We start from the raw sequence: 25,608 nt of genomic DNA, 5'->3' as shown, positions 1-25,608 counted from the left end.
CTGAATGGCTGGACTTACACGTGTGTGCCACAGTTCCCAGCCTTTATCTTATAAAATTTGACTACTATTTTTATGCATAGTTTTGTTTTACCACATGAACCAGGAATCTCAAGCTCAAATCTCAGCAATACCTAGTAAAATGAGAGAGGCATACCATGTCTAAAGGAAACATCCACTTATCATCTCCAGCTAATTTTTCTTTTGTGCCCATGTAGACTCCATGTTGTAAGATCTCTCAAATGTTTCAGAAAAGCAAGAAATAGGATTTTATTTTTAAATTAAATTTCCTGTATTTGAACATTTTTCAGCATTTTAATTTATAACATCTTGATGAGAACCAGTCCTGTGACTTCAGTTACTTACCAGTTTATTATGACTTTGAGATTGCTTAGTCTCTTTGAGTTTATTTCCTCATGTGGATAATGAGATCAACAATAGTAGCTATCTCACAGACAATTGAGAAGATTAAGTATATCCCATTAGAAATACCATAGAAATGAAATGTTATGGTTTCTAGGATTTACCTAAAAATATTCATTGAGATGGGGAAAGTAATTTGGAGTACAAATAAAATAAGATTTGCCTTTAACTGGGCAATAGACACATAGGAGTTTGTCTCTACATTTGTATGCATTTTAAATCATCCATAATAATTTTAATGCCATTGGAAGTTTACCTAGTGGCTTGTAGGGAATTTAATTGTTTTTCTTGACATCAGCCTCACTGGTTCAGCACAAACGTGGATGACTATTATGGATTTTCCATCTATGACTTCATCATAGAAACACAGAATAACTGAAAGGGGCCTGAAAAAGGCTAAGTAGTTTCAGTAACATTTTGAGTAACAGGTAACAGTGGAGCCTGGTCAAGAATCCACGTTTCCCAGTTCCTAGTTAAATTATTTTCCCACTGCTGTCTTTATCTAGAGCACTTTTAGTATAAGTTCTTCCAGTGACTTGGTAGGCTGAGGAAGGATTACAAGTTGGAGGCCCTAAAAGCAACTTAAAAATACCCTGTCCCCAAATAAAAAATAAAAAGGGTGGGGATGTTGCTCAGTGGTTAAGCACAGCTGGGTTCAATCCCCAGTAACAACAACAAAAAAAAACCAAATAAATAAAAAATAAAACCTACCAGGGTTTTGCATGGAAAATTGATTCTTATTTAAATATAAATGTATCTTTTGATGGGGATTTGGGGCAGAGGGACTAATTCTAGAAATCTGAGGTTTTATTTCTGCAATATTTTTAAATCTGTTCCTTCAGGTCATCCTCACAAGGATCCTGTGATGTAAGTGCAAATAAGTTATTTTTACATTAAGTGATAGGACTTTCCCAAGGTCACCCAACAATTTGGTGACTAAACTAGAACTAAAACTCATAATGGAGAGTTTATCTTCATTCTCTTTAGCTTTTATCATTTCCAGAATGAGAACTCCTGAGCACATTCCAATGTGATTTATCATACATATTTGTTTTCATTTTTGTAGTAAAGAAAATTGGGCTTAACATCAGCATTTGAGGAGAGGGTAGTGTGTGAAAGCATTAGATGCTATGCGGGTGATACTATAGAATATGAACTCATAGGAAATGGAGATAAATATATCAAAAATAATAAGATAATCATTGTTACTCTAACTGGTTTGGATCTTTAAAATATGACTTTATTTATTTTTGTGCTTTGTTTTGTGATTAGTCTGACATAGAGATCTTACAATTATGTGTTGCTATGATTTATCTTCTTGACAACCAAATGAGAGGATGGGACTAGACTGATGTATTTCCATGTATATTTGCATATGAGAAAACTGAGGCATAGAAAGGTCAAATGACTTGCACAAAATCCTCCAGCTTAGTTCTGGTGTATCTTATCACCTTATCTTTTCATTACCTCACACTACTTTACTACTTCAAACCTGGCTAACTGTTGTAGTGATGGTGTAATATTCAGTTTCATTCCTTTTGTCAGTGAAATTTACATGTGCTATGTGCTGTCAGACTCCACTTATTTTTGTGGTAATATGTTCTCTCCTCTTAAACCTCTGTTTCTTTTAGCATCCCAGTTGCCCCCCCCCACACACACACTTTCTTTTATCTCATTCTAAGTAAGATGGGAATGCAACTTGTAGGAGTTTTTTGTCTTGGAATCACTTCTGAGTACCTGTTGTGTGTTTGGACTAGGTACTTAAGAAATCTTTAGCTTTTGCATATATTGAAATCCTTCTATAGGAAAGTCATAAGGATTTGACCACTGAGATAACAGTTGGGATTTCTTTGAGGTTGAGTTTTCTGTTAATGTCTACAGTGATAGGTATGAATCTGTTTTAAGGAAATAGGATAAATTAGAGGATCTTGCAATATCCTTTTATTGGGTGGTTTGTTTCTAGCAACCATTTACCCTCTGCTATGGGACCTGTTTCAAGCAGAAGTTGGAAATCCACTGGCCTTCAGTTTAAGAATAATTATAACTTTATTATGGCTGTTTTATAGCTCCAGATTGTTGAAATTCAAATGCCCCCTCTGCCATTTCCTAGGTGGGCGATTTGGGGATAAACCACTTCATCTCTCCAGTTTGCTCATTTTTAAAATGGAGAGGATTGGGGTGTACCTCAGTGGTTGAGTGCTGGCCTAGCATGTGTGAGTCCCTGGGATTGACCCCCAGCACTGAAGAAATAAAAAATTAAAAAGGGAAATAATAGTACTCACTATTAGAATTGCAAGGAGTAAATAAGCTAATATTTATTCTTTTCACAGAACAGTACCTGACACATAGTAAGTACTTGGGAAATGCTGACTATTATAGTTCTTTTTATCACCATTCCATTGTTAATGTGTTGATGCAGAGTAGCTTTAACCCTGAAGGTTTTTGTAAAGACCCATTCTAACACTACTTTCTGTTCCCCTGGAAGATATAAAATACAACTGTCTAAAATACATATGTACTCTAGTCCTTTAATTATTTTTTCTAATACTAAAAATATAGCTAGCACTTTTCAAAAAATGATCCATAATCTCAAAACCCTAAAGGTTGGGTTTCATTTTTTAATAGTTTCAACATTTCTTATAGTCAAGTGGATGAAGGTGAATATCTGTACAAAATTCTCCTAAGTGATTACTGTGTTGTCTTTAAACTTGATCTTTTAACTGTTTTTCATGAAAAATATACTCACCAGATTTGAGGTATTTTTTTTAAGTAGTGAGAAGGCACTAAGAGGAAAAAAGTTTCAGTTCTGATTTCAGCACTTCTAAACTGTGTGCCATTGAGCCTCCAAATTAGTAATCTGTGAAACGGGAATTATATGAAAGCTGTCTCTTTCCCTGATGCAGAGCTGTGTAGATACAGATGAGGGATTATTATTTGCATTACCCAAAGGTTCTATTCTTTTAAGGCACTGGGCCCCTTCTTATATTGTGTGTCACTGTTCCTGATGCTATATTTCTTTTTAGTTGTAAGCTCTAATAACCCTGCTTTGCTTAAAGTTCTTATTTCATCTCTAGGTACTTTTTCTTTTCCAAGGTTGGCCAAAGGATAGGATGTGGTCTTAGTGAGCCATCTCTTCATATCCCTTGGAGGCACTGTTTACTTTCATGAAACAAGCAGATCATTACAGGAAATGCCACTTGGGTAACAAAATAAACTTAGGAATATGTCAGAAATTACATAATCTTATCAACTTCTTATATCCATGGTCTTTGAATTATTGTTAATTATGTCCTACATATAGAAGACATTGACCCACTGGAGATGGGGCTCAATTCTCCTTTATTTCCTTTCTCCAATATCCCTGCCCTTAGGAGAAGGACCAGAAAGTCCAGTTCCCAGACACAAAGGCTTGAAGAGTCAAACCAAGCAGAATTTTAGTTACCTAAAGTAATTTTCATTTTCGATGCCCTCCTGCCTGGGTAATTCACATCTGAATGGCCCAGGCCATATGTACTATAACTTCCTTTGCATATTTCCTTACCATCTCCCTCACTGATAGCTTCTGTGCATTTGTCTAGTCTCTCCTAGTTACTTGGAGAAGCAATTCTGAATCTATAAAGAGATTTATAAAGCCCTCTTTTTCAAAAATAGCTTTCTTTAAAACCTTCGGTGGTCCCTAATTCCTTTTTCTTTAAATTTTACCTGACTAAACATTAAAGATACAAAATTTTAAAAAGGGCAGTTTATACACCTTCTCAAAACTCCCTGCAGTCACTCCTACCAAGAGATAGAATGTAGATGAGAATCATTTAATGATTATTCCATTTGAGTGAATGGTCTCCAACCAAAAATGACTGAGACATTCCTACTTGTCATATATCCCCTTTTACGTTTGACTAAAATGTATGTAATATGGGTAGGACAAGAAGTATTTTTAGGCTTCTTGACAATTACTGTTAAAGCTTTTGGAGATAAGCAGCTGTGGTTCTGGATGTAGCTCTAACTTCCCATTCCCATGATCGTATATTCATTCACTCACCGGACATTAGGTCATAGTATGTGAGAGATACTCTGCTAAAAGATAGAGGGAGATATAGAGAGAAACAAAAGTAGGCAACTATGGATTAGCTTACCTGGTATTCAGAGAAAGAGATAATGCTTCTTTTTGCCAGGTACTGTTGTAAACACTGGAACACTTATTAACTTTATAAATCCTCACAACAACTCTATGAACTTGTACTATTATTCCTGTTTTACAGATGAGAAAACACACAGGGAGCTGGGAAACTTAGCCTAATGTCTTATATAAGAAGTCACAGCATCAGAATTTGACCACAGGCACTCTAGAACCCACATATTTTATCTCACTTTGGTTAACAATATGGATTGTACTAGAAAGAGAAGTGACTGGCAAATGATGAAGTACTAGGTTTAAGAGTTATTTCTGGAGTAGAATTTGTTGTGGGTGATGACCAGTTGAAGAGAGAGAGAGAGAGAGAGAGAGAGAGAGGTGTGTCAAAGGTGAGTGAACCTCAGATTTTTAGCTTGATAGATTAAATTGATGGTGATGCTAGAAATAAAATATGTGGAAATAAATGATATGGAGCATTTTGTGAACTCATTGAGTATAAAGGATCTGTTTGATACATAGGAGATACTCTAGGCCAGAGCTCAAGATTCTGACCATCGAAAATAATGAGGGCTAGGAGTTGTAGTTCAGGAGCAGAGTGCTTGCCTAGCATGCACAAGGTCCTGAGTTTGATCCCCAGAACCATAATAAACCATAATGATAGTAAATGGTGATGATGAAAATAGTTATTTGAGGAATATTTTGTATGCCAAGGATTGTTTTGAGTGCATTTATATGTACTTAAAAGGCAATATGATTTTTCCCCCTTCTTGGCAGGTAAAGAAACTGAGCTTCATAGAGGGTAAATAGCTTTTCAGTGTCATTCTTTTTCCTCAGTTCTTCCTTCTCTTAATCCATAGGAATTGAAGAAGACCAGATAGGAGATGGCTCTTGTAAATTGTCCTGGCTAGAAATAATGAGGCCTAGTCAAGGTGCTGTGACTTCAGAGGGACAACTGAATTCTCTCCACACTCCTATAAATTTTTCTGGCAACAACCAAGCAAGTTCCAGCTTTTCTGTTTCCCTCCCACAATGTGGACTATATAAGAGTTATCTGACCTAACACTATTTTTCTATCATAACACTTCATTTTCCCATTCTAGGAATCAGAAAATGCTTTGCTGACCTCTTTGACACCTCTTATTTTGTAGTTAATCATACCACAGGCATCTCTCTTATATACCCTCTCTAATTTTCTTTCATTCTTTTCTACTGTTTTCCAATTCCTGTACTTGAGAAAACATATTTCCTTGCCTCTTTCCTATCACTATCATCAAAGGCATTCAGAGATCTATTGAACACCAAACATGCATCAGGCAATGTTCTAGGTCCTTGGAATGTATCAGTAGAAAAAACAAGGAGCTCAAATTGTTTTGGAAATCAGAATTTTCTGAGTTCTGGACTCAACTTTTCTTATTCTTTGCTATACTTCTTCCTCTATTACGCCATCCCTAAGAAGCTCTATAGAAGCCTTAGGGCTATGCAGAGGATACTTTGAAATCCTTTCATTCTAGACAGATGAATTGAGTCTTAAAAGAGAAAAAGGGGGCTGGGGAGATAGCTCAGTCGGTAGAGTGTCTGCCTTGCAAGCACGAGGCCCTGGGTTCGATCCCCAGCACCGCAGAAAAAAAAAAAAAAAAAAAAAGAGAGAGAGAGAAAAAGGCCTTGCCAAAATTGAAAAATGTTGTTCTTATACATCAGACTATCAGGGAAGGAATTTGCTACATTTTCTAACTTTCCATGTCTGGTTGACCCAGAGCCTAAAACCACAGTAATTTTCCTAGTACAACCTTGAACACGTAGTAACTATGTAATATATGTTTGATCAGTGAATGAATGTTATGCATACAGTTATCATATACTTGGATCAAAGATGTTGTGAATTATGAAATAAAATTGGACATATGGTGCTTTAAAATGTTAGGTTTCCTTGTATGTTTCTGCTCTAATTAGGAATGATTTTCTCAATTCCTGACATTTAACAAATGAAATAATTGTTTTTAGGTTCCTGTTTTACATTTTTGTGTTGCAGTATTATAATTTTGTATCCTTGCTGATTGTGCATTTATTGTATTTTAACCGAATTATGATTTAAATGGCTGTTGTGATGTGACCTTTAAAATTAATACTTCTGTGTATTTGACATCACAGACAATTGAGATTTGTGAACTTTTGAAGTGTAATCAGGTCATAGGTGAGGGAACTAATTGTAATTGACTTGGGGACACTTAATGTGATCTTATATCTCACTGGTCAAGTCATAAGTGAGTTGTGGATTTGGCTTCCGTTCCATGTATTTCTCTCTAGGGAGATTGGACTGTACATGGATCAAAGAAAATTTAGTTGGAGAAATTGATAGGTGATTTAGGAAAAATTGTGATGTTTCAAGGCAGCTGAATGAGGCTACTGACTCATTTCATAAAAGGAACAGATATCTAAAGAAGAAAGAGAAGACTACCACCTTGCTTATAGATTTAAGAGAGATAGACAGATAAAATACTTCTTTGGAGAAATTTGATCCCAATGTGCAGATATGTTTAGTTGGGTCAATGTCCATACAGGAGCTTAGAACTTGGGAGAATAAAAATCAGGAGGAGAAGATTTTGGAAAATATGTAGTTACGCTGATACTCCTTTAAAGTTGGACAGCTGAAGAGGTTGGAAGAAACAGATTACCTGTATGCATAATTTGGAGGAAGTGGGCCTCTAATATGCTGGGGACACATCAGGGCTATCCTGATGAGTGCAATAAATCTAAATGTTTTAATGGCTTCTCCCTCAGTATCTATTAAGTCCTGAAAAAGTGTGTTCTCAGAACACACATAGATGTAACCAAGAATTAGTGGCACACTATGCACAGAGTGGGTTAGATCTTGTTCTAAAAGTTTTCTTTCCCTTGTATTTTTTCCAGATATGGATCAACTCATAAACAACTTGGAAGTCCAGCTTAATTCAGAAGGTGGCTCAATGCAGGTATTCAAACAGGTCAGTTATCAGGTACTAATATTGAGCCATAAGAGTGTTGAGTTCCAGTAATCATTGCAGAGCTGAAGCTCATTTTTCCTTCTAAAAACATGTTTGGGGTCTGAGACAGGAAGAAGGAAGGTAGATTTCCAGGAAGTATCAGAATGCCTGGGGTTCAGTTTCAACTGGAGAGTAGATCTGACCTAAAAGAAACAACCTCTGGGATCAAGGCTATAGGAAAAATATTAGACCTTTGGTAGACCATAGAAACCATTTATCTAGTACTATCACATATTTCAAGTATTATGAAGATTAAATACATTCTCTCATTTAATCTCCATAATAATCCTGTTGAATAGTGTATTAGTCAGGGTTCTCCAGGGAAACAGACAACAAAATGTCTATCTATCTATACAGATAGATAGATAGCTAGACAGATAGATAGATAGATAGATAGATAGATAGATAGATAGATAACTAGTAAGTATATATATAGAGAGAGATTTAAAGAAATTGGCTCACTTGATTACAGAGGTATAGCAAGTCCAGAATGTGATGGGATAGGGCAGCAGATTGGAGATACAGAAAGATTTGCAGTTTGAGTCCAAAAGTGGACTGCTGGCAGCTTCAACTGATTTGAGTCTATCCACATTATGAAGGTTAATGTGCTTTACTCAAAACCAGTGATTTAAATCTTAGTCTCATCAAAACCAAACAATCAGTCCATCAATCAGTCAATCACAGAACCATCTAGACTAATATTTGACCAAATATCTTGTACCAGCTAAGTTGGAACATAAAATTAACCATCAAAACTCTCAGTGTTCCAATTTTACAGAAAAGAAAACTGGCCTTGAACAATTTGAACAAGGATTTAAAACAGATTATTTTTATAGACCAAGCACTCTGTGCTAGATATTGAACTCTCATCTTGCTCAGGTTTGAATTTTAAGTCACTGCATAAGTGAAACCCAAATGCAGTCAAAATTATCTTTGAAAGTTGCCTTTAAATTTGAGTATGCAATTTTGTGTATACAGTACTTATCTGGTTTTTTTTCTCATTCCCAGATAAAATATTTGGATTGCTTTTGGTTTTAGGAGTCATATTTTTCATTTTTTATTATTAAATGTTTGGCCTATGTTGTATAATTGAATTTAAGTTACATGAGTATATTGATGTGACTCCTTTGTAGTGTTTTAGTGATATTAAACTCAATTTAATGTCTTATTTACTTTACTTGTAGCTGTTGCCATTTAGAAACTATTAGCGCATAAAAACTTGCTAATTATTACAAAACATCTGCTAGCTACTGGAGTTTAGTGATAGTTACCATCAAGAGGAAGGTGAGTTTTAGTAGTGTTATATAAAAATCCACTGTATAAATGTTGTCAAGCATGCATAGCTACTTTATTTTACAATCTCAGTATGCTTAACTATGATTCCAGAAATATTTTTCCGTGTATTATTTAAGTAAAGTTCCAGAATTTGAAGTCACTTTAAAATTGTTTCAGTGTATAAAAAATTCTAGATAGTAAGTGATTGAAGCACTTTGTTTGTATTCTGACATTTACTTTTAGTAAATCTAAGATGCCTGCAGTACATGACCACAGAACACCAGCCATATTTTATGGCACTCTATAACCATACAATGCTGGCATCATCCCAGTGGATAAATGCCTCCTGTTTTGGTTCATTATGATTTGCTTATGTCACAAATTATGATCTGTGGTTGAATGCCTTGCTCAGAACATACATGGGGCTCTCTTCTCTGAATTCCTATATCACCATACCATACAAATGAGCACTTGGTTGTCACCTGCTCTTTATTTCTAGTTTCTAATTATTTCCTAGAAGTTGGATTTCTTGATTGAAATGTATGAACAGCTTTAGGGTTATTGTTGTGTCATACCCTTCTATTGTTGTTAACATTTTGGAGCATATTTTTGCTTTGTCTCTCTCTCCCTGCTCTCACTCCCTCCTTTTTCTCTCTCCCCACTTCCTTCCTCCCTCTCTCTTCCTCTCTCTCACATTTGTTTACTTTTGAAAGTAAGCTGCATCAATAAACTTTGCCCCCAAATAATCCAGCATGCATCACCTACAAATAATGACATTCTCCTACATAACTATATGAATACTATTACACCTAAGAAAATGAACACGTTTTCCATAATAAGATCTAATTAAGTCATACATTTCTAAAAGATTCTCAGTGCCAACTTTCTCACACTGATTTTTTTCTGCTGTGACTCTGCCTCAGTCAGCTTAATTTATCAGCCCCTACCACTTCCTTAGGGCTCAAATTCCATTTTTATATTTTCTATAAAACTTTAATTGACAACCCTAACTCTTATACATCTCTAGTGTACTTGCACCTCTGGAATGCTAACTTTTTTGTACTTCAGTGTAGCTCTGCTAGTTACATGTTCTCTATTGTCAACCAATTCATATAAATATCTTACTAGTGATATTTTTCAACTATTAATTTACCACCTTCAACATTTTTATCATTATCTCTTGCCATCAATATTCTTTACTATTAAGAATTGGCTAACTTGTCAAATAAATAAATGCATGCATAAATAAAGACCAATATTAGTTTTGTCCTGAGCAATCTAGAGAATTATACGATTGACATGAGGTATTAGTTTTCTAGAACTGCTGTAGCAAATTACCACAAACTTAAAAACAACAGAAATCCTCACTATCTCAGAGGCCAGAAGTCCAAAGTCAAGGTGTTATCAGTGTTGTAGTCTATCAGAAGTTGCTAGGGGAGACTCTGTTCTTTGTTTCTTCCAGTTTCTCATAGATAGGGCATTTCTTGAATTGTGGCCCCATCACTGCAATGTTTGCTTGTGTCTTTACATCACCTTCTCCTTTTGTCTCTGTCACTCATCTATGTGCTTCTTTTATATACTAGTCATGGAATTTAGATGACTCCCCCCAGATAATCCAGGATGAAGGCCTCAAGATCCCTAATTATATCTACAAAGAAAGCTTTTCCAAATAAGGTAATATTAAAGGTTTCTGGAGATGAGAATGTGGAAAAATCTTTTGTAGGGTTCAGCATTCAACCTACTACAGTATGTCACATTTTTATTAGAATGAAATTGCTTTATCTATATATCACCCCAAAATAATCTTAGATGCTTTGAGAAAGAAAAATTGTTTTATTTTTCATTTTCTATAGTTTTATGCTATTTAGTAATATTTCCATATTTTATGTGAAATACTAAGTAAATACCCAATGAACAAATATATGCATACATGTAAATATATACATGTATATGTATATACATACATATGTACATTTCTGATCTAATTTTTCCTAGATGTGGCTGCTACTATCTTATTCCCTTAAGATTGCCTAGTTATCATTAGTTTATAAAAATTGATGAATTTTTTTGTCCTACAGTGCTTTATTTCCTGATGCTGTTGAGATGGTGGTGATATAAGATTCAGGATTCCTCTTGGTTTAGTTAAGTCTAGCTTTCTAATAATATCCATCTCCATCCACCTCTTTTCTCTAATACTAACATGCATGATGCCCTTATTGTAGAAAGATTGCAGTTTCAGAGGGTTAAACTGATTTTTGACCTAAACAATGAATGTGCACAATATATGTGTGTATACCCACACATGTGCACCCAGGCATGAAAATGATTAGTCTACACCCAGAGCAAAGCTAGGAGAGACCTGTGTACAAAAACAGCATTCATCTTTCTGTTAGGGAGGAGCTTGGGCTTTATCTTGTTACCATGACAACGCTCCTTACTCTCCTTTCCACCTACTGTGCTGTCTGAAGTATTTTGTTCTTTCATTTTCTTTCTAGTCTTGCCTTCCCACTTTAATGATCCATGTCAGGGCTGTTTCAAATAAATGAAAGGTGGGAACTTTGTTTTTAATAGTTGATTTTTCTGACCATTACCTACAGCTTTTCTTAGCTATCTTCATCAAATACTGAAGAGCTTAAATATTTGTGAAATTGACCACCTTTTCTCTGGATTTCTTTCTAGAATTGGGGATTCCTAAGTGCCTTTCTCCATTATCTCTGGTAATATATCAATAAAGAATTTTTTTAAATTTCCAACTCAGATTGGCTTAAAGAAAACTGGATTAGGATTCTGGGAATTTGAGGATAAATACTGTCTGTGTAAATTAAAGCTTCTATTAATTTGCTCCCAAGTTTCTTTTTTCGTTTTAAAGGAGGAACGTTTTATTTGGTGTCATGGCTTCAGAAATTTTATGCCATTGCTTGGCTACAGCAATGGCTCCATTGCTTTTAGGCCTGTAGCAAGGCAGAAACATCATGGCAGGAGGGCATAGCAGAGAAAAGCTCTTTACCCCCATGGCATCCAGGAAGCAGAGAGAAGCAGGGTCCCAGGACAAGATATAGGTCCCAAGGGTACACTCCCAATGACCTACATCTTCCAACTAGCTTCCACTTCCGACAGTTTCTACAACTTCCCAATAGTCCTTTCAGATCAAAAATTCATCCATGGATTAATCCACTGATGAATTGAGTCCTCATGATTCAATCACTTCCCAAAACTTCCACCTCTGAATATTGGGGATCAAGTCTTCAACACATGAGCCTTTGGGGAACAATCTATATCCAAACTATAACAACATTGAAGATGAAAGAAGGTGACTTAGAGTCAAAAATCTGATAGCAGAGTTGTAAATCAATCCTTGGATGAACTTTCAAAGTTGTGCTGATTATATTCATTAAAGAGTGGAATGGGGAGCCAACCTGAGTCATCTTAGTGAGAATTTTTTTGTTGGGGGGGTTACCGGGAATTGAACTCAGGAGCACTCGACCATTGAGCCACATCTTTAGCCCTATATTGTATTTTATCTAGAGACAGAGTCTCACTGAATTGCTTAGTGCCTCGATTTTGCTGAGGCTGGCTTTGAATTCTTGATCCTTCTGCCTCAGCCTCCTGAGCCACTGGGATTTCAGATGTGCACCACTGTGCCTGGCTTAGTGAGAATTCTTAAAGTCACCAAAGTTCTAGGGATGAAAATGTACCTATTCTTTACATGATGTCTTCTTCAGCGTCTTTAAGTATAATGCACTATGTAGAAAGAGAAGATAAAACAGATAGTGTTCTTTTTAACAATAGGGTTGGTTATAATGATAATATAGAATAAATCAGTGTAATTAGGATCCTGTGAAAATCATTTTGATCATATTGAAAAGAGAATCCTGGTGCACACAAAAACTTTTCAGTATGCAACTATATAAATATTGAAAACTTGTTTTTAAGCTACAAATCAAGGAGCAGGAAGAACAACCTTTGAGAGGTGCTTTCAAAAGCAGTTGTTTTGTTGAGGAAGATTACTTGGAGAAGACAGTATTGAAACACAGAAAATACTTGCAAGATTCACTTGGATATAACAGGCACACTTGAAAGTGATATGTACAGAAGGAAAAATGTGATGATATGCTTTGAGGAATTTTACTATTAAAATGCTGAAACCCAAACGACTAGCCTTCTAACATTTCTATCAAAGTCATATGATGATGGCAAGAGAGGAATGATTGAAGTCCTATTGTAGACTGGGTTTTGGTCTGAAAGACCACAAGTCAGACTTAGTTTATAGAGGGCAATTCAGGATGACTTTTTGGAGCAGGATAATAGTATCTCATCAAGGCAATAAGAATAATCTATTTGTTCTTCAGTTTCTATACTTTCATCAGTCAGTTTCCATTTTGGATATTCCTGAATAATATGTTTTCAGCAAAATGAATAACTGTGGGTCAAGTACCAGCTAAGTACCAGGCCTTGAACTAATACCATTATTGTAGGCACCACTCAGCATCTTGGAAATGGTCTTTGTTTGGCAAAAGAGAGAAAAGTTACCAAGATAGTCTTTGCTTTATATATTTAAAGAGTTTCAGCCTCATAAAATAAAATCCAGAAAGTCCCTAAAAATTTGGCTAATCTTTCCTTGATGTTATAATCAGATTGTGTCTATTTATATACCTGCACCCACAATACACATTTTTTTGGTACCAGGGATTGAACTCAGGGGCACTCAACCACTGAGCCACATCCCCAGCCCTATTTTGTATTTTATTTCGAGATAGGGTCTCACTGAGTTGCTTAGCACCTTGCCATTGCTAAGGCTGGCTTTGAACTCATGATCCTCCTGCCTCAGCCTCCTGAGCCAGTGGAATTACAGGCATGCACCACCGTTCCTGGCTCAATACTCATTCTTATAGAAAATAATATTATACCTAACCACTTATGCTTTCTTTTTTAACTCTATTTCTTAATGTCATTGATAGCTATGATAGACTATGGAACCAGATACCATTACTATTCATTTTTAGACATTCCTTGGATTCATTCCCTTTTATCTGGGAATGGAATAAGACAAATGGGAAATGTAGGAAAAATAAGAACTTAAATTGGTTTGGAGGATTCAGCATACTGGGGTTTTTGTGTTCAGCAAAGCCATTCTTGACATTTGCCTCTCCCTTCTCCCCACACCCCACAAATACCACTGCCTACAGGATTCTACTACCTCCCCCTTCCCCAGATCATTAAAGATGGATTATATTAGAAGTATGTGAAACAGTAGGAAGAATCACAGAAATCGTGTCCTGGATGAGTAGATTGAAACAAGGATTTGGATTACAAACAAGGCCTGAGTTGAGTTGGGGGTTTTAAATTAAGAACTCAATAGTGTCTCAGTTTAACAAAGGGTAAAAATAGGCAACACTCTGGTTAAATTCTGAAGATAAAGCATGGATGCTTTTGGAAGCCCTTTACTCATTCCCAGCATGCTCTGGGAATAAAGTTAGAGTAAGAGAACATTACCTCCCCAGACCCTTCACCCTTCTCTGAATTAAGGTCATTATGATCTCACCTAAATTTTAAAATTATTTATGAACATAATATCATTATCACACATTATATTTAATAATAATCCAATATCTGGTCAATATTCAAATTTCTCTAAATGTCTCATAAATATCTCACTAAGATGTTTCTACTTGCTTCTTTTCTGGTCCTTTTGAATCCAGTCTTTCTTTTCTCTAACTCTACCTTCATTGAGGAGCTAGTTAAATCTCACAGAAATAGTTCTGCCATATCGCTCCACTCTTCCAAACAATTACCTTCCATCATTCAACCTTTCCTTGAGCTCAACCTTCCCTCATCTTCCAAATATGTAAAACCAAATGATGGTTCTATTTTATATAAAGGATGCATTCTTGAAACTCTCTCATAATTTAAAACTATTAATATCACAGAGACTTGTTGTGTTTATTGGCTAAAGTGGCAACAATCCAAGGCCATCTTCAAGATCCAGAGTGTTGCTTGGCAATGGAATACATAGTTCACAGTATATTTTGATGTTTCAATTTATAGAATTCTTATAAAGTTTTTAGTTAGGTTGGAGCTCTACATTATTTTATGTGTTACATATACAATGGTGATTTATTAATTTTTTAAAAATACATCTTTACTGACATAAGAACATAAAATTTTACTTAATAATGGGGTACCATATAATGTTTCAACACATGTATATATTATGTTTAAATCAGGTTAAACATATATATCTCCTCAAATATTTATTATTGATTAGTTGGGAAACTTTTTTTTCTTTTTTTGATTCATTGTACACAAACAGAGTACACCTTTTCATTTCTCTGGTTGTACATGAAGTAGAATCACACCATTTGTGTAATCATACATGTATATAAGGTAATGATGTTTGTCTCATTCCACTATCTTTCCTTCCCCCTACCCCTCATTTCACTCTACACAATCCAATGTTCCTCCATTCTTCCCTTTCCCCCCACCCCCCATTATGTATCATCATCCACTTATCAGAGAAGACATTCGGCCTTTGGTTTTGGGGATTGACTTATCTCGCTTAGCATGATATTCTCCAACTCCATTCATTTACCTACAATGCTGTAATTTCATTTCTCTTTATGGCTGAATAATATTCCACTGTGTATATATACCACAGTTTCTTTATCCATTCATCTATTGAAGGGCATCGAGGTTGGTTCCACAATCTAACTATTGTGAATTGAGTTGCTATCCTTTCTTCCAGCTTTTTGAAATGCTTTAGTGCACACCATACTTTGCAATAGTAGCCCAGAGTCTCTTGTTCCTATTAAATGTATATTAAACATTTAATGTATCTTGTTTAATCTTTCCCATCTCTCCCCCACCACTATCCCCCACCTCTAGTAGTCACCATTCTGCTCTGAACTTCTGTGAAAATACATTTCATATATGAATGAAATCATGCAATACTTGTCTCTCTGTGCCTGGCTTATAATCTCCCATTCCATCCATTTTGTTGCAAATGACAGGATTTCATTTCTTTTATGGGTGAATAGTGTCCCATTGCTATATGTACAGCTTTTTCTTTATTCATTCATCAGTTGATGATGGACACTTAGGTTGTTTCCATTTCTGGGCTATTGTGAATAGTGCTGCAGTGCACATGTCTCTCTGATATATATATATATATTTCCTTTAGATATATACCCAATTATATGCATTTGTATTTTTAAAATATTAAACAATTTAGAAGTTTTGCAATTCAATTTTTCATATAATACAACTAACTAAACTGCATTGTTATTCATTAAATATATTGTATACTGTTATATCTCTGCAGACAGAAGCATCTTTCTTTCCCCTGCCTAGAGAAATCCTATTGTCTAAGACTCATCTAAAATGTCACTTCCTCCATGAAACTTTCCCTGTCTAGATAAAATGAATCATTCCCTTTTCTTTTTCCAAAACAACTTGTTTATGTGTCACATCACTGTTTTATGGTATGACTTGTAAGATACTTACATTATTCTATCATTATATTATGTTGTTAATATGAACTTCTTAGCTGTACCTTCTTTATGAATGCTGTCACTGGACTTGGCACAATGCTTATAGTATGTGCACAGAAAGTGTCGACTTTAATTAATATTGCAGGATTATTGTGAAGATTAAATGAAATGATTTCTATCAATTATCTGATATAGTACCAGGTTTTACTAAAGCTTAGTAAACTTTTTGCTCTTTCGTGTATTTGTACCTCATTTCCCCCAACACTATGTGCTATGTGTGCATGTGTGTATGTGTGTGTGTGTGTGTGTGTGTTTGTGCGCACATGCATTTTGTTTTCCTGGGAATTGAACCTAGGGGCACTCTGCTACTAAGCTACATCCCCAGCCCTTTTATTATTTATTTTGAGACAGAGCCTCACTAGTGTTGCTGAGGCTGGCCTGAAATTTGTAATCCTCCTGCCTCAGCCTCCTGACAGACTAGGATTATAGGTGTGTGCCACTGTACCCAGCTATATTTTTTCAGTGAGAATAGAGTTTTTTTTCTTTCATTTCTCACATGTCTCTTTAGAATACTAACAGTGTTTAGCATCTTTCATTTGATTATTTATTTATTTTAGGTCACTGGTCCTGTTCAGATCAGAGATCCCGCTGAGACAGCAGACGGAAGTAATATGGCATCTCCACCACTCCTGGATGCCAGCCCCATGGAGAACCCAGCCCTATTTAATGATATCAAGATTGAGCCCCCAGAAGAACTTCTAGCTAATGATTTCAACCTGCCCCAGGTGGAACCAGTTGACCTCTCCTTTCACAAACCCAAGGCTCCTCTCCAGCCTGCTAGCATGTTGCAAGCTCCAATACGTCCTCCCAAGCCACTGTCTGCTCCCCAGGGCCTTGTGGTGTCCACTTCAACATCTGAAACGAGCACTTCAGCAAACATCCCTACTATTCTGACTCCAGGCTCTATCTTGGCCTCCTCTCAGGGGACTGGTGGCCAGCAGATATTGCATGTGATTCACACCATCCCCTCAGTCAGTCTGCCAAATAAAATGGGTGGACTGAAAACCATACCAGTGGTGGTGCAGTCCCTGCCTATGGTGTATACCAGTTTGCCTACAGATGGGGGCCCTGCTGCCATTACAGTCCCACTCATTGGAGGAGATGGCAAAAATGCTGGATCAGGTGAGCATCAACATTTCCATTTTCCTGGGCCTCATCTTCCTCCATCTGTTCCCTTTTAGAGTCTTTCTATCTCGTCTCTTCACCCCCTCCAATTATTCTTGCACAGTGCTTTAAGGGTAGTCTTTCATAAACACTGTTTTTACAATATTTCTTTAATGCTTAAGAATGTGTAATGAGTGGGGCATGGTGTCACATGCCTGTAATCCCAGCAGCTTGGGAGGCTGAGGCAGGAGATCATGAGTTCAAAACCAATCGCAGCAAAAGTGAGGTGCTAAGAAACTCAGTGAGACCCTGTCTCAAAATAAAAATACAAAATAGGTCTTGGGTTGTGTCTCAGTGGTTGGGTGGCCCTGAGTTCAATCCCCAGTATCCACCTCCCCAAAAAAAGAATGTATAATGAACCAGGTATGGTAGTGGGCACCTATAATCCCAGTGCCTCGGGAGGCTGACGCGGGAGGATCGCACATTCAAGGCCAGCCTCAGCAACTTTGTGAGGCCCTAAGCTACTTAAAGGACTCTCTGGAAAAAAAAGGTGGGGGAACAAATTTTTGAGGACAAAATTTCTACTTCTACCATACTTAGCTAACTTATAGCTTCTGTATCTCTCAATACCATCCCTTTTCTCTTCCCTACAAAATATAGTATCTTTGAAATATTGCTATCTCTCCTGTATTTCATTGGGCATCTATCACCCTTTTACCTTTTTAATTATCTGAATTATAAATTCCTCAAGAATAATACTATTTGTGTGTGTGTGTGTGTGTGTGTGTGTGTGTGTGTGTGTGCCTTTTTCAGAGACCTTAACAGTGTTACATGGTAGTCTTACAACATATAATTTGATGAACAAACAAACAAATATTTGTCCAGAAGAGAAATCATATGCTATAATCTCCCTCCTTATTTAATTTTTAAATTAAGTTTAGAATTCATAAAGGTATAATTTAAGTCTCTTTCACCATTATTCCCCGGCAACCTTGTTCCCCTCCTATGGAGGTATATCTATTTTAGTTTGTAATCAGGAATGATCAAAGAAAATTATATGGCCTCAGAAGTGGTTCAAGATATTTACCTTCACCACATCTGTAGTATTACAATCAGTTTTGTGCATCGTGCCTTAGGAAAGACATTTACAAATTGGGAGGATAATCGGAAGAAAGAAATCAGGATGATAAGAGAATTAAAACCATGTCAATTGTAAAATGATAATAATTAGCATGGATTAAAAAGGTAAAAGGGGAAGAGTTGTGGATAGAAATTACTAGGAACCAGATTTCAGCTCATTATAATAAAGAATTTTCAAGGAATTCTCTTCCTTTGAAATTTAATGTCCTGTGATCATTCCTTAACTAAATGTAGAGGTTAAAAACCAATATGTAAAACATCAAGTTTCTGAGACTCCGTAGTGCTTTGCTGGATAAAAATATTATTATAGGATAGTGATTAATTGTGGTATTGATAAATATTCATAATCATCTTGTTTTTGAGATATATCAGTTTCTGTATAAGAGAGAGGTGCCCAGAAAAAGGAAACAAACAAACTTTCCCTGCATGAAAATTTTCTAAGAAAAGGCAATGAGAGCATCACGGGATAGTTTGAAGAAGCTTTGAATTCTTCCTCACCCCCACTGAAAGTATTCATCAGTCCATCAGAGCCACTTTAAATAAACAAACTAAAATATAAAGGTGTACAATAGAGTTCCAAGCTTAAGGACATTAATTCAGTGGCCTCCAAAATGAGATGCTTAAAACTTAGGGGGGCACACAAAACAATTGGAGGGCAATAACAAATTACCAGAATCTTATTACCCTTTCATGTCACATTGTTTCATAATGTGAACAAACCTTTAAGACACCAGTACATTTATCTCATACATACAGAGACAGAGACATGTACATATACCAAGATGTATGTTTAAAATGTTTTAGTGATTAATAAAGTATAAAGACCCCTGCATAGCCAAATACTTCCTCTCTCCTTATACCCACCCTTAGGTGGGTGTAAATTTTGAGGCTTTCATTGGATCTGGGAGTCTGCTGAGAACCTGACTGAGCTTTGCTAGGAGTTTAAAACAGCAGGGGTTGAAAATAAGAATGTTCAAGGACTTCTCCCAACATTAGCAGAAAAGAAGAGTGCTAATGTGTGTCAAGCATCTACTGGGTGCTAGGTACATGTTTTATCTCACTTATTCATTTTCGTTTAGGAGCACAAAGGCCAAAGGAGATAATGGAACCACTAGAATAATCCTAGGAATTATTTTAGGACATCCAGGGAACCATTCCGAGAGTTCAATTCAAAAAACACATTGAACCTGACTTTTCAGCAGACCCTTTTCTGGAATCTGGAAATGGAGAAATGAATCATACCCAGATCCTATCCTAGAGAAATTCACATTCTGGTGGTACCAGAATAATTCTTACCACTCTTGTTTTAAAGGCATTTCTGTTCTTTGCTATGCTACAGATTATATATGTGTATATATATTATCATCTTTCCACACAAATAAACTTTTTTCAGCTCTCCTCTTTCTTTATTTCTCTATTTTTTTGGGGGGCGGGCATTACTGGGGATTGAACCAAAGGGCACTTAACCACTGAGTCACATCCCCAGCCCTTTTTTATATTTTATTTAAAAATAGGGTCTCACCGAGTTGCTTAGGCCTTGCCTTTGCTGAGGCTGGCTTTGAACTCACAGTCCCTCTCTGCCTCAGCCTCCCTAGCCACTGGGATTATAGGCATATGCCACCATGCCCAGTTTATTTCTCTGTTTTGCTGACATTTCTCAATATTGGTCAGACTGGGAATCCTGAAAATGATTGCAGAGGTACATACATTCATTCTGGCTCATGCTGTTCTTTTTCTTTGTTTTTAGTGAAAGTTGACCCCACCTCCATGTCTCCATTGGAGATTCCAAGTGACAGTGAAGAGAGTGCAATTGAGAGTGGATCCTCAGCCTTACAGAGTCTGCAGGGACTCCAGCAAGAGTGAGTACTTTTGTCTTTACTTCAAGTCTTTGTGTGTGTGTGTGTGTGTGTGTGTGTGTGTGCGCGCGCGCGCATGTGTATGCATAGAGATGGACTTAATTATCAGACATGGGGTAAAAATTTGTCAATATATAGGCAAACAGCTTTCCCAGAGGAGGTATATGAGTTCATGTGCACACATGTGCATGCACATAAAGATTATGGTAAAGTTATGTTCTAATTGTAGATCATTAATTTTACCCTTGAAAAAAAAAATCTCCAAATTCCCCATAAATTCAGCTGTGTACTGTTTTTCTCTGTAAGTTTAAAACAACCTGACCTTCTAATGTTGAAACTAATTGGAAGTAGTTGACTTGTGTTTAGCAACCATGTTGTATGAAAAATGGCACTTATCAAAGTGAAATGTTTGCACTATTTGGGAACACAACCACCTGAGGAAATGTTACCACCTCCCATGCTTTTTCAGGGACCTGAATAGAATGGCCTAGTTGAAAGAATTGCTTGCATTATTCCAATTACTTCTTCACTTGTTGAGCTAATATGAAATTTGCACAAATTAAAAACTGGTATGAGGTGGAACCACTTTAATAAAGTCTGTGCCTTTAGCTTTCACTTTAAAAGTCATTCTTTGACCCTATCTCTCTTTCTTTGCTCAGACCAGCAACAATGGCCCAAATGCAGGGGGAAGAGTCACTTGACTTGAAGAGAAGACGGATTCACCAATGTGACTTTGCAGGATGCAGCAAAGTGTACACCAAAAGCTCTCACCTGAAAGCTCACCGCAGAATCCATACAGGTCTGCCTACCCCCAATTCACCCACAAAACACACACTCACACTTACACACACACACCACAGACATGCACACGAACATGAATCTTTGAGAGCTAAGAAGAAAAGGGAGTCTTGAAACAAAGGTGAATTCATTTATACTCGTGTGCACAGGCCCAACTCATGATTTTTACCCCTATGTCTTATTCATGCAGTAAGGCAACATTTATAAAACCAGCCTAGCAAAACATGAAACATTGTGTCTTCTGAGTAGTAATCATTACTGGTGAGCACCCATGGATCTTTCTAACTGGGAAGCCATAACACTGAAGCAAAGATTAAGGCAGCTAAGGCATTATTATCTCCTTTGCAACTAGGGTTCCAAAAGTTTTAATGAGCATGGAAAAGCACAGAAGAAATTTAAGCTTAGTGATACTGAAGAAAGCTTTTGGAGCTCAGCACCATCCACTAACCTATAATTTATCTTTGTTTACATTTTAAGAAAGATGCATGTAAATAATTAAAGCAGACTGGATGAGAATTGTGTCAAACTGAACTCATGCCTCATTTGAAGGAGAGCTGCCACCCTACTCCAACTGAGTATTAGAAAACCTCCTAAGTTTGAAAGAAAAGCAGAAAAACAAGGTTTTTTATTTGAAGTATCTTAGTTTTGTTTTGTTTTGTTTTTGTTTCTGGTACTGAGGAGTGAATCCAGGGATTCACACTGAGTCACATCCCCAGCCGTTTTTTGTATTTTATTTTGAGACAAGGTCTCACTGAGTTACCTAGGGCCTCGTTAAGTTGCTGAGGCTGGTTTTGAATTCATGATCCTCTTGCCTCAGCCTCCCAGGCCTCTGGGATTACAGGCTTGTGCCACTACGTTCAGTTAAAATGTCTTAGATTTTGAATGTTGACATCTAATTCAAAAATTTTTATTTTATAACTCCAGCAATTCAAAGAGAACTGCCTAGAATCCAGACACAACATGTCAGTAATCAATGTGTGCACTTTGCTTTGGTGACTGCTCCCAGCAACCTCCAGCTCAGAATTGAGAATTGACACCTTCAACAAGGACGATACCCTCCTTTCTTACAATTATCTGTTGTGTTGCATTTGCTGGGTTAGAGTTCATATAGAAGGTCTCGGAGCCCTAGTGACTATATCTTCAGATTGCATTGTTGAAACATTCCTATGACACTATTTTTATTTATTAATGTTTTCTTTGCTTCTTCAGCAGGTAGATACTAACTGCACTGACTACATATATGATATTAAGTATTTAAATCTAAATTTTCAACATTAAAAAGCAGTATAGTTTATTGGACTTCAATGTACCCTTAGTCCAACTTTAAGAATTTTATTACTATGTGGACAATTCTGTTTCTTCTATACGCCCACTGACTCTCCCACTTCCCATTATATTATTTCAAAGCGAATTCCAAACATGCAATTTCAGTCATGAATACTTCAGAATGTATTTTTAACAGACACTTAAAATAAGCACAATAACATTAGCATATAAAATTCCTTAATATCTAATTTCTCTAAATATCTAATAACTATTTTTAAAACATTCAAATCAACATCTAAACAAGGTCATTAATTGAATTTGGTTAACATTTCTCTTAGTTATCTTTCAATTCTTTAATTGTTCTTCCTTTTCTGTTTTATTTGTCGAAGAGCCCAGGTCACTAGTCCAACCCAGTTTTCCATGTTCTGAATTTTTGGTTCCATCTATCATTTTAAAATATTCCTTGTCCCCCATAATTCCTACAAGCTGATAATTATATCAGGAAGATTAATCAGATTTAAGTTCATTTTTTGGCAACAGTATTTCAAAGGGTGCTGTGTACTTTCTATTGCATGACATTTTGGCACATGCTACTTGGTTGTTTCTGTGTGATGTTAAGATTGATCACTGTGGGTTTGGGTCTCTGGCCTATATTTTCTAGAAAGTAATAAAGCTATAAAGCAGATCAGAAAGCAGTTGAATAAATTCATATGAGAGGCAATGTGGTATGGTTTTAGCATACATATATCATCAATTTGTGTAGATAGTAGAATTCAGATGTTCTTTTCCAATTTCAATTTGTTCTTCTACACTTAAAAAGATATCAGATCACTTCAGTTCACATATTCCCCTCTAAACCTTTAAACTGTGCTCCTTGAAGGTATTGAGGCAAAAACAATAAACATGGGGTATAGAATGCCTGAGATCTAAACCTACGTCTCCAACTGAGTCTCTGTGTGATCTGATACAAGTCTTCCTTTCTCTTTGATCAAAGGTTTCCTCAGCTATAAAATGAAGGGGTTGAACTGGATGAGCCAATCTGACTATTTTGCCTGGAACCCTATGGCCTGAATGTCAGTGTGTCCTAGTATTTTCTCTTCTAGAAGATCCCAGGAATTAACATGCAGTCTTTGCCATGGATATATGATCTCAAGGGTAATCTTGAAGGCACATCTCAGAAGCAATTTAATTTGCCCTAACTGCTTAAGTCACAATAGGGTTAGTCATTTTGGAGAATGAGTTGGCAATTTGGTAATTCATCTCCTTCTCTGGACTATTGTAGTAGTACCCTAACTAGTCTTCCTGCCTTAATGCTTTTCTCAATACAATTCATTCTTCACACAGCAGTCAGAGGATTTTCATCTGTTTTTGTTCTATTTAGATTAAATGTAAATCAGTCATATAATTGCTTCTGCTTTTAAAATACTCCACTGATTTCCCATCATACTCTGAAAGAAATTCACATTCCTTATAATATCCTAAAAGGCCCTGTGGAATGTGACCTCTGACTAGTTTCATCTCATGACACTTCTTACCCTTCATATCTCAGTTTAAATGCCTCCTGCTCAAGAAAGTCTTCCCTAAGCAGTATCCCCTCCCAATTATCAATATAGGAATACCCTACTTAATTTCTTGGTAGGAAGGATTTTTCAGTTGAGGAATAACGTAATCAACCTGAGAAGGGGTCAACTGTACACAAAAACTTGAGGAAAGAGTGTTCTTAGCTAGACGGAGTACAAACTCTGCAAGATGGGAATAAGCTTGCATTGTTCAAATAACCGACAGAAGTTCAGCACATCCAGAGCATACTGAGTGCGATGGTGAGTTGGGGAAGTATTGAGGTGCAAGAGTAGAAGGGAGAAGACCATTTAAGAGGCTAACGTAGCAATCCAAGCTAAGGATTAGGACAGTCTGATTAGGATGTCGGCAGTGGAGGTACAGAAAATTAGGTATACCTGATGATTGAGGGAACTCTGATAACTCAGTTTCTCTGGGGCAACTAGGTAGATGGAGGTGCCGGGTAGAAAGATGCATAGTTTGCCAACCATCACATGGCTAGTAAGTGGGAAAACTTCCTTGGAGTGAAAACTTACTAGGTGTCCTTTTCTCTTTGCTAGTATTCCACAGTTTCCTTGAGACTAAGGAAGCTGCAGAAATGCCTGATTCATTGCCCTCCAAAGATTACAATTCAGTCTTTAGTTAGAGTTCTGAATCTCCAGAGGGGAAAATATGACCTTTAAAATCTACATGTTTGGGCCACACTCCAGATCTGTTAAATTAGAACATTTGGGTGTGACCCAAGTGTCAGTAATTTTTAAAACTACCCATGTTCAGTTAAGACTGAGCACCACTGACCTAAGGATTAATTTTACATGTAGAGAAACTGTAGTATAGAATAGAAAAAGCAATAGTGGAGAATAAAATTACCCTGGGTTGAATACCTCCAATTTTCCATTAAAAAGTTAACCAAGTAAAGCTGGGCACAATGGTACATGCCTATAATCCTAGTGACTTGGGAGGCTGAGGCACAAGGATCACAAGTTCGAGGCCATCCTCAGCAACTTAGTGAGACCCTGTCTCAAAATTAAAAATAAAAAGAACTGTGGATGTAGCTCAGTAGTAGAGCACCTGTATTCAATCTCCAAAAAAAAAAAAAAAAAAAAAAAAAAAAGAGAGAGAGATTTCAGTTCATTGCTACTAGATAGTGATATCCCTATTTTTGGTAAAAATTCTTTTAGAAGAAAACCAAGAAGCTCTTACTCATCCGGAAACCTTTCTAGCATGCAATGAAGCCCTCATCTTCTCTAAGCTTATTCTCATACAAAGCAGGAAATACAGATACGAGTCCCATTAAACATACCTTCAAGTCCCATTTTTTAAAATCATAGTATAACCCATTCACCCAGGCTCAAAATTTATCATTGATTTTTTTTTTTTTTTGTACCGAGAATTGAATCCAGGGTTACTTAAACACTGAGCCACATTCCCAGCCCTTTTTAATATTTTATTTAGAGACAAGGTCTTGCTAAATTGCTTAGGGACTAAATTGC

At 36.5% G+C, this 25,608-nt stretch overlaps 1 protein-coding gene across 5 annotated transcripts in view; it reads left to right on the top strand.

The window, feature by feature from the left end:
- Nucleotides 1-25,608, top strand: part of KLF8 (KLF transcription factor 8) — a gene marked incomplete at its 3' end in the record, with an annotated part of 55,893 nt that overhangs the window by 21,541 nt on the left and 8,744 nt on the right. Inside the window, exons 2-7 of one of the 5 annotated variants that reach the window (XM_079124120.1) lie at nucleotides 1,263-1,287; nucleotides 5,327-5,351; nucleotides 7,460-7,533; nucleotides 16,952-17,516; nucleotides 20,386-20,497; nucleotides 21,154-21,293. In XM_079124120.1, coding sequence (XP_078980246.1) covers nucleotides 7,462-7,533; nucleotides 16,952-17,516; nucleotides 20,386-20,497; nucleotides 21,154-21,293 — 889 coding nt within the window. In that variant the 5' untranslated portion in view covers nucleotides 1,263-1,287; nucleotides 5,327-5,351; nucleotides 7,460-7,461. Of the gene's footprint in view, nucleotides 1-1,262; nucleotides 1,288-5,326; nucleotides 5,352-7,459; nucleotides 7,534-16,951; nucleotides 17,517-20,385; nucleotides 20,502-21,153; nucleotides 21,294-25,608 lie in introns of those variants that run through there. The other 4 variants (XM_079124119.1, XM_079124118.1, XM_079124121.1 and 1 more) reach the window with 4 other exon arrangements.

Source organism: Sciurus vulgaris (assembly GCF_902686455.1).
Source record: "Sciurus vulgaris genome assembly, chromosome: X".
In the NCBI taxonomy this organism is placed as follows: Eukaryota; Metazoa; Chordata; class Mammalia; order Rodentia; family Sciuridae; genus Sciurus; species Sciurus vulgaris.
This window is presented reverse-complemented; position numbering and strand designations above follow the sequence as displayed.